The sequence below is a fragment of the Hippocampus zosterae genome, chromosome 3 (genome assembly GCF_025434085.1).
Source record: "Hippocampus zosterae strain Florida chromosome 3, ASM2543408v3, whole genome shotgun sequence".
NCBI lineage: Eukaryota > Metazoa > Chordata > Actinopteri > Syngnathiformes > Syngnathidae > Hippocampus > Hippocampus zosterae.
In genome coordinates, this window is record NC_067453.1 from 3305113 (window position 1) to 3318063 (window position 12951).

At 45.2% G+C, this 12951-nt stretch overlaps 1 protein-coding gene and 1 long non-coding RNA gene across 9 annotated transcripts in view; one reads left to right on the forward strand and one right to left on the reverse strand.

The window, feature by feature from the left end:
* Positions 1-5064, forward strand: part of LOC127597754 (uncharacterized) — a 44512-nt gene extending 39448 nt beyond the window's left edge. For 4 of the 5 annotated variants that reach the window (XR_007961713.1, XR_007961714.1, XR_007961711.1 and 1 more), the window contains 3 exons: positions 4431-4553; positions 4626-4835; positions 4944-5064. This is a non-coding gene — a long non-coding RNA (uncharacterized LOC127597754). The other variant, XR_007961712.1, reaches the window with a different exon arrangement.
* Positions 1-6309, reverse strand: part of LOC127597725 (cuticle collagen 2C-like) — a 45741-nt gene extending 39432 nt beyond the window's left edge. For 2 of the 4 annotated variants that reach the window (XM_052061027.1, XM_052061024.1), the window contains exons 1-3: positions 6179-6309; positions 5157-5215; positions 5042-5072 (exon numbers count right to left, since the gene is read on the reverse strand). In XM_052061027.1, the coding sequence (XP_051916987.1) occupies positions 5042-5072; positions 5157-5199 (74 nt within the window). In that variant the 5' untranslated portion in view covers positions 5200-5215; positions 6179-6309. Of the gene's footprint in view, positions 1-3948; positions 4973-5041; positions 5073-5156; positions 5216-5335; positions 5428-6178 lie in introns of those variants that run through there. The other 2 variants (XM_052061025.1, XM_052061026.1) reach the window with 2 other exon arrangements.
* Between the last annotated feature and the right edge of the window lie 6642 nt (positions 6310-12951).

The window sequence follows — 12951 nt, forward strand, 5'->3', positions numbered from 1 at the left end:
GCCATGCATGTTATTGGAATGTGGGAGGAAACCGGAGGACCCGGAGAAAACCTATGCAGGCCGGGGAGAACATGCAAACGCCACACAGGGAGGCCGTAGCTGAAATTGAACCTGGTACCTGTGCACTGTGAAGTCAGCATGTTAACCACTCGACTACCGGGTCTTATATCTATATCTATCTATGTGTGTGTGTGTATATATATATATCTATATATACATAGATATATATATATAGATATATGGAGAATGACAGAGCGAAGATCCCGTGGGACTTCCAGATCCAGACTGACAAGATGGTAATGGCGAACCAAGCTGAAATTGTGATCATAGATAAAGGGCAGAGGAAAACCGTTGTAGTGGATGTAGCGGTCCCATGTGATGGAAACATCAGAAAGAAGGAACATAACGGTTGACCACAAAACAACGAGTAGCTCAGTGTTCCAAAATCCACAAACAACAATTGCTGTCACAACTTGAGAGTACGAGCGAACGATCCTGATCATTAAGGATCCCTCAAAGGGTGAAGTCCCATCCAACTATCGGCCAATAACCTGTCTCTCCACAACATGGAAGCTCATGTCAGGCATCATTGCGGAGAAGATAAGTGGACACATGGATCAATACATGAGCGAAGCACAGAAGGGCATTGGTAGAGATACCAGAGGAGCCAAACATCAGCTCCTGGTTGACAGAACAGTCGCACAAGACTGCAGGTCCCGACGTACCAACCTGTGCACAGCCTGGATTGATTACAAGAAAGCCTATGACTCGATGCCACATACATGGATCACTGAATGCTTGGAGTGGTATAAGGTGAACAGGACCCTAAGAGCCTTCATTGTGAATTCAATGAGGATTTGGAAAACCACACTTGAAGCCAATGGCAAACCACTTACTCAAGTTTCCATCAAATGTGGCATATGCCAAGGTGATGCACTCTCCCCACTGCTGTTCTGCATAGGACTGAACCCCCTAGGCCAAGTAATCACCAAGACAGGCTATGGATACCGCCTCAGAAATGGAGCTACAACCAGTCACCTCCTCTACATGGATGACATAAAGCTGTATGCTGAGAGCGAAAGGGACATAGACTCCCTGATCCACACAACCAGGATCTACAGCAGCGATATCGGGATGTCATTCGGACTTGAGAAATGTAGTCGGATGGTGACTAAGAGAGGAAAGGTAGTCCGCACTGAAGGGGTCTCACTCCCTGAAGGAACAATAGCAGACATTGAGGACAGTAACAAGTACCTCGGAATACCACAAGCCAATGGCAACCTCGAACTGGCCACAAGGAAAGCGGCTACGGCCAAATACCTCCAGCGAGTGAGGCAAGTCCTAAGAAGCCAATGGCAGGAATAATACCCGGGCAATAAAAAGCTATTCCCTGCCAGTGATCAGATACCCTGCAGGAATAATAAGGTGGCCAAAGGAAGAGATTCAGACCACGGACGTTAAGACCCGAAAGCTCCTAACCATGCATGGAGGGTTCCATCCCAAATCCAGCACCCTGAGACTGTACGCAAGCTGAAAGGAAGAAAGCCGTGGACTAGTGAGTGTGAGAGCTGCTGTCCAGGATGAAACATCCAAGCTCCTTGAATACATCAAGGAGAAGGCTCCAACGGATGACGTACTCAGAGAATGTCTCAGACAATGGGGAACTGAAGATGAGGCGCTGGAAGAGGGACCATCATGGGAGGACAAGCCCCTACACGGGATGTACCACCGGACCATAACTGAATTGGCCGATCTCAAGAAGTCCTATCAGTGGCTAGAGAGGGCTGGCCTGAAGGACAGCACAGAGGCACTCATCCTGGCTGCTCAGGAGCAGGCCCTGAGCACCAGAGTCATTGAGGCTCGGATATACCACACCAGACAAGACCCAAGGTGTAGGTTGTGCAAAGAGGCACCTGAGACGATCCAACACATAACTGTAGGGTGTAAGATGCTGGCAGGGAAAGCCTACATGGAATGCCATAACCAGGTGGCTGGCATAGTCTACCGAAACATCTGTGTGGGGTATGGAGTGGAAACCCCAAGGTCAAAATGGGAAACACCTCAGAAGGTGGTGGAGAATGACAGAGCGAAGATCCTGTGGGACTTCCAGATCCAGACTGAGAAGATGGTAATGGCGAACCAACCACATATCGTGATCATAGATAACGGGCAGAGAAAAGCCATTGTAGTGGATGTAGCGGTCCCAAGTGATGGAAACATCAGAAAGAAGGAACACGAGAAACTCGAGAAATACCAAGGGCTCAGAGAGGAGCTGGAGAGAGCCTGGAAGGTAAAGGTGGCAGTCGTGCCTGTGGTGGTCGGAGCACTCGGGGCAGTTTCTCCCAAACTAGATGAGTGGTTGCAACAGATCCCAGGAACAACATCGGACATCTCAGTCCAGAAATGTGCAGTGCTGGGAACATCAAGGATACTGCGCAGAACCCTCAAGCTTCCTGGCCTCTGGTAGAGGACCCGAGCTGAATGAGGGACGGACACCACCAATCAATACGTGTGTAGATCCTGTAGCTGGATCCATGGAAGATTGTGCGATGCATTCTTCTCTAACGATGGCCTTCGAGGACTACAAAGCGTCCCGTTGGTTTCTTTAAATTTCATTGCATGACATCAGATGAGCAACGCCGTCTTGGTTGGCGATCGAGGGGAGGTCGAGCGAGAGAATGAGATCATGGAAAGAAAAGCCACCGGGTTTTACTCGTCTCATTTTAGAGCAAATACTCCTATGTTTGTTGTACTTTTTTGTTCATATACTGTACTCATTTCCCACATAAAGAAATTATTATGGAAGGAAGGATTGGACAGCGCAAATATGATTCCTTACTGGAGAATATTAACTCTATATATTTTTTTTCAACGATTTAGTTGCTCTCACCTCACCTTACATTCCCTTTCTGAGCTAATCCATCCATACGTCACAGCTCAGTGCCTCTCAGCTCAGACGCAACTGGAGGTACCAAGGACTAAAACACAATTTCATTTGATGGCTTTCAACCCAACTTGAGACTCCCAGTGCAGGAATGTCCAAACACCATCCTGAAGGGCCATTACCCTGCCCGTTTTTATTCTCTCCATGCCGCAACACACCTGATTCGAATGATGGGTAACATTATCAAGTTTTCCTCAGAGATTGCTGATGAGCTGATCATTTGAATCAGGTGTGTTGCAGCAGGGAGCAATGCAAAACAGCCAGTGCATTGGTCCTTGAGGACTGGAGCTGGACTCGTGGGTCTCGTCTTACTTTTATGGTGTCTGCTGTATTTTATATTATTGATTATTTTTTCCCCCCAAATGCCTTTGTTACTGTATGACACTTTTTTTTCCGTAGGGGGAGCACTTTGTAGCCAAGAATGTTTTGAAATGCTCTCTCAATAAAGCTGAGTTGAGTAAGTAAAAGATGTACATATGGATGATGTTTATTGTTCGATTCATAAGGCAGCAATTTTTTTAATTAATGTTATACCCACCAAGCATGATCGTGTGTCTGAACACGAAGGATAGAATGTCCGAGTTGAGGTCACATTCAAGCAAATAATTCGTGAAGAAGAAAAATAATATTTATTATTTGAAAGCAGGTGGCACAGATGGGAATCTTGCAATTACACATCAATGACCACACAATGATCATTATGATTAGGGCTGAATGCTGATGGACAAGATTTCTTTTGGAATCAGTAAAACTCACTTTCTATGGTCTCGGCTTGACATGCCAATGTCGCCCAGGTGGTGGACTGGATGTTGCTAGTCCAGGTGGATGTGTTTGTAGCCACACCAGGTGGATGTGGGTGTGTTTCTAGCCACACCCACCTGGTGGTTTAGGTGGGCCGTTTTCATCCTGAATAACTGGGGTTGTCTAGGTAGGTCTTGACGGGAACCAAGGTGGTGATCCAGGTTTGAAAGGTCCTATTCCAGAATATTTTTTTGCGTCCGGAGGAACAGATGGCCAAGCGGGTGTTTCAGGTTGCAGCATGCTGGTCCAGTTAGGAAGGGTCATGGGACAGGTTAACAATTTGGTGTACCGGTCGGTATTTTTTATCCACGACAACAGGTGGCTACACTGGTGGCTGCTGTTTGCTGGGGTGGCTAATTATGATATGAAATAAAGAGCGGTCCGAGTGATGGTATAGCCTGGCAAGATGGTGGGGGTGGCCCGGGTGAACCAGATTGATAAGATGATAGGTCAGAAAATGCTGGATCAGGTGGTCATTGCAGTGGCCCAAGCAGTGAACATGGTGATGGCCCAGGCGGCTAAGATGGTAGTGGCTAATATGTTGGTGGCCCAGGTGGGCAAGGTGCTGGTTGCATAGGTGGCCAAGGTGCTGGTGGCCAAGGTGCTGGTTGCATAGGTGGCCAAGGTGGTCGTACCCTGGATGGCATAAAAGGCCAATATGGATATTGTTGTGGTGGCCCGGGAGGACCTGGTGGTCCTGGTGGACTAGGTGGTCCTGGTGGTCCAGGTGGTCCAGATGGTCCTGCTGGTCCAGGTGGTCCTGCTGGTCCAGGTGGTCCTGTTGATCCTGGTGGCCCATCTTTTCCAGGTTGTCCTGGTGGCCCATCTAGTCCAGGTGGACCCGGTGGCCCATTTGGCCCTGGGGGACCATCTGGTCCAGGTGGTCCTGGTGGACCATTAGATCCTGGCTCACCGTCTGGTCCAGGTGGACCTGGTGGACCTTCTGACCCTGGTGGACCCTGTGGCCCTGGTGGTCCTTGTGGACCCTCTGGCCCTGGTGGCCCTGGTGGCCCAATAATTGGTGGAAAAGATGGTGGTCCTGAAGGTGGTCCTGAAGGTGGACCAGGTGGTCCTGAAGGTGGTCCTGAAGGTGGACCAGGTGGTCTTGAAGGTGGTCCCGAAGGTCGACCAGGTCGTCCTGAAGGTGGACCAGGTGGTCCTGAAGGTGGTCCTGAAGGTGGTCGTGAAGGTGGACCAGGTGGTCCTGAAGGTGGACCTTGTGGTGACCTAGATGGGAATGATGTTATTCAGATTTAACACTGTCGTCTGGAAAAACATCTGTATTGGCTGGCATACCTCTTTATCTTAGCAGAAAGACAGTTGGTTCCTGTGTGAAAAGATTTGATCTTTATTACATGGTGACATTTCACTTACTCTTTGTTACTTGATAGTTCAGAGTTTGATGACTTACCGAACAGCACAAGGGCAACAGCGAACACCTTAAGAATGCTCATTGTGGCTGATGATGTCCTGAAAGAACATGAAAAGTGTAAACGTACATCGAGAGAAAGTGAACATGATGCGAGAGCTGGCTGCTTGGAGAGCGTCAGTTTGTTGAAGCCCAAGTTCCATGCTTAACCACAAACGTACCTGGACTGTCCTTGGGAGGAAGGCTGATAAATCTCTGCCAATCTTAATGTTGGTGGTTTGGGTGGAATTCTTGTATTTACTGAAACCCACACCTTTTGAGGAAGTACTTTTTTTTTGTTGAGACGCTAATTGCTCATTTATTATTTTGTCATTGATGAACAGTAGGAGAACACAGCAAGCAACACAGTTAGCATATGCAAAACAAAATGCTCCTGCTTCTCACAGAACTTGGAGAATAATCGCATTTTGTGGATCAAAACACATCAAGGAGAACAGTGTATTTCATGCTAATCTTTTCGCTTCTGTGACTCCAACATTTGAACAGTGGTTCCATTCAATGAAGCATGTAAACAAATTTTTTAAATAATGTCACACATATTCATTAAATATACTACATCATGGTGGCCCGCTGGCCGCAAGCGGCCCATTCTTTGAGATTTATTTGAAAAAACAACAACTCAACAAGAGTACAACTTTGAGTGAGTTGATATTTGTTTTAAAAAATGCACTAAATTGATATTTCCACCTTCATTTGTTTGCTCTTATGTTGTTTCAAAACACCCTTGAATGGTATTTTTTGTGTGATAGCCCTTTTCACTGGAATTACAAAAAATCACAGTGTATTCTTAATTTTTGATTGTCCAAACTCTTTTGTTGAAGGATGGATCTTTTATGACGTCACTGAGAAATATATTCTGAAAAATGAAATACGGCATGTTGAGAGCACGTATTCTGCATGTATGTTCAAATTTAAAAAGGCATTTTCGTCATATAAAACACCAAACATGGCCAACATTAAAGTTGTGCTCACTGAAAACACTTAAAAATGGAGAAAGTACTCACCACGCACACTAAATTTTTCTCCTCGTACCCCTCTCAGGACTTGCGTTGTTGACAGTCCTGCTTCCGTCTCTCTTCTGTTGTTTCACAGTCACTCATGGATGGCTTAAATCACTTGCCATTACCATTAAGGTTGGGCCCTTGATGATGAGGTTGGGTCATTTAATTGATTTCCTCATGTTTTTACACAATTACACTCCGTGGTTTGAGCACACAAAAGGTCACCGCCTCTGGAATCTTACAGTGGGGAGAACAAGTATTTGATACGCTGCTGATTTTTGAAGTTTTCCCACTTTCTGTTTGGCTGCCACTGGCTGGCAACCAGCTCAGGGTGGACCCTGCCTTCTGCCCAAAGACAGCTAAGATATGCTCCAACACGCCCACGACCCTTGTGAGAAAAAGTGGATTTGAAAATGGATGGATGGTTTCGATTTGGTGGGCATTGCCAAGCGGTATTTCTTCTTCATGTTGACAAGCTGTAATTCATCAGTTCCTTGAGTCGCTTTGAAGTGAATTGAGCACACAAAAGGTCACCGCCTCTGGAATCTTACAGTGGGGAGAACAAGTATTTGATATGCTGCTGCTTTTTGAAGTTTTCCCACTTACAAAGCAAGGTGGAGGTCTGTAATTCGTGTCAAAGGCACTCTTCAACAACGATGTATGTAAATCCAGAAAAATCACACTCAATAATTTTCTAATTATTAAAATGCAAACTAATTATTTAAAAATATTTGATATGTCAGACAAACAGAACTCAATATTTCATCCAAAAACCTTTGTTTGTAATTGAAGATATCAGGGCTGTCGCTGGGCAACACGGACTGTGATTTTTCTGGATTTTTTTTTTATTCTGTCCCTCATAGTTGAAGTGTGCCTTTGATGCAAATTACAGACCTCCACCTTTATAAGTGGGAAAATTTGAAAAAATCTGCAGTGTATCAAATACTTGTTCTCCTCACTCTACCGTGCGTGCTTTGTACATGAAGTGCAATTAAACAGCTTTTACATATTTATTTATTATTACTATTTGTACATCTACCTAGCAGCAAGGAGCTAGGTGGGGTAGGTCAAGAAGGCTGCTGTGGCTTTGCAACACCTGGGTTAGGCTCCACCACGCCTGTGACCCTTGTGAGAAAAAGTGGATTAGAAAATGGGTGGGTGGATGGATGGCTTGTATTCGGTGGAAATTTTCAAGTCGTATTTCTTCTTTATGTCAACAAGCTGTAATTCATCAGTTAATTGAGACACTTTGAAGTCAATTGAGCTAACAAAAGGTCACCGCCACTGTCATCTTACGTGCTTTGTACATGGAGTCAGAACATGTTTTCAAACAGCTAGTACATATTTATTTATTATTTCTTTTTAATCTACCTAGCAGCAAGGAGCTAGGTGGTGTAGGTCAAGGCTACTGTGGCTTTGCAAAGAGGACAAACTGGTTTGTCTCCTCTGAGTCAGCTTTGTACCAATCACAAATGGCACATTCCCAGCCATCTATCCATTGTCAACACGTTATCCTGAATAGGGTCATGGTGGGGTGCTGGAGCTTATCCCATTTTACTTCAGGCAGACTCAGAACTGTTCACTAGTCAGTTGCAGGGCACATATAGAGACAAAGAACCATTCACACCCACATCCACACCGTCAACCAATCGCATGCTGCCCACTCACAACTTAGGCAAGTGAACTACGACACGGTCAGCAACTATCATAGCACATTCGTTGAAATAATCGTGTGTTATGGGAAAAAATATCTAATTACACAAAATCTATCATATTTATTATTTGGAATTATTTCCAATCTGCAGCCGAAATAAAACACATCTCTTTACTTGTCACATATTTCATTGTCTTGCACCCATAATGTCAGTCTGCAAAACAAAATTGTCATAATTTGCCTTATTAACTCATCTCTTTGATCTGCACGTTTCTTCTGAATCTCACGATTCAGTGATAACTGGGTTGAATCTGGATGCAGGATAAGATATCCCCAAGTCTAAGCTTTCATTTGAGCCCAGGATCATTATTTTATGTTGAAGCATTCCAGAATAGCAGCCTTTTTTCCATAAGTATTCACACAGGTCACCCAAATGGAACATTTGGTGTTCGCCTGTACCTTTCCTTCAGAAAACATGTGTAAAATGCTCATTTCTCTTTTTAGGATTATTGTCAAGCTTGAACTGGAAGTTGGGGCGACTTCAAGCTTTAATCCTGACGTGCTTTCAAGTCCTAATCAACATTCTAAATTCATTTTCAAGGCAGATCTTGTGAAAAGAAATTAGACGAACATAAGATTCACTTTTTTTTCTGTTTTCAAACATCTATAGTTCAGCGACCGGAGCACTTATACAGATTCTGACTGTTTGGGAGAAAAATTCAAAAGGTTATCATCAAAAACAGACCAAAACTATGCTGATACTCCAAATGGTTAGAGAACAGCTCCACATTTACTTTGGGTGCACCTTTTTAGGCGTTTTTGTCAAGTTACCCTCAGCTTCAGGTAAATTTGATACATTTTTGAGACATTGATTTATTTGCTTCCTGGCACTCAGGAGAAGTCTGACACTGAGTAACTGCACAAGTGGTGGCGATATTAACACTGTCAATTTTTTAGAACAAACAAATGCAGACACTGCATGAGAGGTAAGGATCATTGGGGGGACCGTTCAAAACAATGTGATCAACTTTTTGTCAATGTTTACCTCGTGCTGCCACTATTCAGATGCATGCTGAAAGTTTTTGTTCGATGAGATCAGGCATATTCAAAGTCCGTACTGGGGACCAATTGAGGCCCGCATTCAAATTTTCACTGGCCCCTAGTCTATTTTATAAAGTCAATTATATACGGCCTACTTGCACTGTTGACAGCTGTATAATTTAATCGTGCCCCCCCCCCGAAAAAATATTACATTTAAACTGGAAGATGGCAGTAGCGCTGTAGCCACATGCTTGTGACACTTGACTCATCATTTCAGCCCATCCCATTTCAAACGTGGTGACTGCAGGTCACAGCGCTAATGAGAGAGAAGCGCTCCAGTTAGCGTAAGGTTTTTAGCCTTCGAGAGCTAACTATGGCCATCGAGGAGGACGAAGCGTCCCGTGGCTGGCTTAAAAGTTCATTGCATGCCAGGAAGTATTTGTTATTGTTCGATTCAGACGAGGATAGATGTTGCATTGCTAAAATGGCTACAAAACTGACATCTGGATGTCATGCAGCTAAGACAAGAAGAGCTCTGATGCTGGAAGAGAGGGTAAAAGTGATCAAAATGAAAGACGGGGCAAGCAAAATAAAAGACATTATCCAATATATTGATGTAAGTGAATGAAAAAAACCCTGCTGTGAAACATTTCTTGCTGCAAACATGATTTCGTTGTCGAGGAGTTTCACTGTACCCTCCTTTTTAGAGTCCTTGGAGGGTGTGCTGGAGAGTACTCCTGTTGGGGACTCCCTTGTTCTGCTGGGGGACTTCAATGCTCACGTGGGCAATGACAGTGAGACCTGGTGGGCGTGATTGGGAGAACCCCCCCCCCCCCCCCCCCCCCAGCGTTCTAGAGTGGTGTTTTGTTTTTGGACTTCTGTCCTCGTCACGGATTGTCTATAACAAACACCTTGTTCAAATATAAGGGTGTCTATTAGTGCACTTGGCACCAGGACAACCTTGGCTGCAGTTCGATGATTGACTTTGTGGTTGTATCATTTGATCTGCGGCTGCATGTTTTGGACACTCGGGTGAAGAGAAGGGTGGAGCTGTCAACTGATCACTTGGTGATGAGTAAGTAGGCTCCGATGGTGGGGGAAGATGCCGGTCCGACCTGGCAGACCCAAACGTATCGTGAGGGGTTGTTGGGAGCATCTGCCGGAATCCACTGTCTGAAGGAGTTTCAACTCACACCTCAGGCAAAGCTTTTTCCATGTCCCAGGGGAGTTGGTGGATATTGAGTCTGAGTGGACCATGGTCCAAGCCTCGATTGTTGAGGCGACCAATCTGAGTTGTGGCCGTAAGGTGCCTGTCGTGGCGGCAACCCCCATACTTGCTGGCGGACACCAGCAGTACGGGATGCCATCAAGCTGAAGGAGTCCTATCGGGCCTTTTTGGGCTGTGGGAACCCAGAGGCAGCTGATGGGTATTGACTGGTAAAGCGGAATGCAGCTTCAGTGGTCGCCAAGGCAAAAACTCGGTCCTGGGAAGAGTTCGGTGAGGCCATGGAAGCGGACTTCTGCACAGCTTCAAGGAAATTCTGATCCACCCTCCAACGTCTCAGGAGGGGGAAGCAGTGGACTACCTGGACCAGCTCTACACCCTTATATGGGTCTGCAAGGGTATTTGGGAATTCGCCCAACCAGTCTACAGGTGTTTTGTGAATTTGGAGACGGCGTTTGACCGTGTCCCTCTGGGAATTCTGTGTGGCGGTGATCTACATTCCAATCCTCATCTGTGGTCACGAGCTATGGGTCGTGACCGAAAGAACGAGATCAAGTGGTTGAAATGAGTTTTCTTTGCAGGGTGTCCCTTCGAGTTAAGGTGAGAAGCTTAGTCATCTACGGTTTTAGAGTCGAGCCGCTTCTCCTCCACATCGAGAGGAGCCAGATGAGGTGGCTCGGGCATCTTATTAGGATGCCTCCTGAACGCCTCCCTGGTGAGGTGTGCCGGGCATCTCCCACCGGCAGGAGACCCTGGGGACGACCCAGGAGATGCTGCAGAAACTCTATCACCCAGCTGGCCTGGAAAGGTCTCGGGATCCCCCGGGAAGTGCTAGAAGAAGTGGCTGGGGAGAGGGAAGTTTGGGCTTCCCTGCTAAAGCTGCTGCCCTTATTACCTGACCCCGGATAAGCGCTAGAAAATGGGTGGGTGGATGGATGGATGGATGGATGGATCTCTTTCTGGCACTGGAGGATATCGCCGCCATGGCTTCTCCTGTCATACGTTGACAAAACAAAATGTCAGGAGAATTATATTAGGACAGCTAAACTTCATTAAACTTCAGAGGCACTTCAAATGATGACAGGTTTGTGCTTACTCACAGTTCATATGCCATGCATTGTCGGAGCCGCTCATTCTCACAAGGGTGTGCTGCAGCCTATCCCAGCCGGCTTAGGGCAGTAGGCGGGGTACACTTTGAACTGATTGCCAGCCAATCACAGGGCACACATAGACAAACAACCATTCACATTGATATTCACACCAAGGGACAATTTAGAGCAGGGGTGCCCAAACTTTTTGGATCGAAGATCTACTTTTCGATCAACTCAACTCACTCAACCTCACGGGACCTACCCTTACCAGCGCGCACAAACACACACACACACGCACGCCATGATGAGAAACGGAGGCATGCGACACACTTTTGCAGCCTGTTAACTATGGTAGCTCACACGTACTGTTTTAAAGTGCTTCCCTTGGCCCTCTTAGATTCCTATTCTTTGCTCGTGCCCTTTGTGAATTGTACACGAAAAGCTCTGATCACAAGCTGCAATTGCAAATGATTTACCTGCTTTATTTTATTTTTTAAATATTTTTTTAGTGAAAATGAGACTGATAAGATGATTAGTGTACAGTGTATACAAACAAAAAAAATATATTACTAACATGTACGGTACAAAGACACACAAATGGTTGTTTGTTTGTTTTCTTCTCGACACTCCTCGGATCTACTTGGGACTTGTCTTAGATCTACCGGTAGATCAGGATCTACCTAATGGGCACCCCTGATTTAGAGTGTTTAATTAACCTAATATGCATGCTTTTGGAATGTGGGTGGAAACCGGAGTAAAACCGATCAGGCAAGGGAACAACAAGCAAACTCCACAATGGGTCAGAAGCAAACCGGGGCCAGAATCAAACCCTTAACCTCTGCACTGTGAAGCGGACATGCTAACCAGTCAACCACTGTGCCGTCCAAACTTTGTTCCAGCATAGGACTTGATCTCTGAACTCCTGTATCCAAAAAGGTGGTCCACCAACACAATGAGCCACACAGACAGCAGAGTTAACATGCATTTGAATGTTATTGGTTCCCTAGTGAGGATCAAGCGGCTTGGAAGATGAATGAATGAATGAATGCATGAATGAATGGTTCATTGAAAATAGCCACATCCCCAGTTATAAGTGTGGACATTGAGCAACCAGATCAGCTCAGTTTTTTATTTTATTTTAACCTTCTTTCTCCAAAAGATTTCCTTTTTCTTCAGCTGAGTTCTAAAAGCTCTCAGTCATCGTAATGCTGGGCTCATTCCTTCTCATGGCATGCCAGATGTCTTAAGGTATTTTGGTCTATTTTTTTTTTAATCACAAAAACCTGGCAATTCAACAAGGGCGTGTAGACTTTTGAAATGCACTGTTAGCCCAATATGTGTGTTGTGTTTGCTGAGAGCACATCAAGGTTGACAAAGCAATCACCACGTCCAATGAATGGTGAGGCCAACGCGCTAATGAGTCAACCACCGGGCCCCCTATTTTGGATTTTGATGAACTAAAAAAAGGACATAATGAGCTTGTTGCAAAAAACGTGAAAAAATGTTGATAGACAGATTTTCTAATGGCAAAAGATTAAATAAAATTATTCTGTGTGTGTGATATACATTTTTTTGTATGAATTGTGCCAAGGCATCATTTTGTTCTTGTGTTTTTGCCGTAGGTTAGTGAGCAAGGACGGACGGCTGAGCTACTGCGCTTGCGCGCTTGTTTCATGCCAGGGACTTTGATTAGATTAGATTTATTTGTTTAATACCTGTACAGTATTAGATTACCAAAAAAACACAGTTTGCTCTAATTTTCATC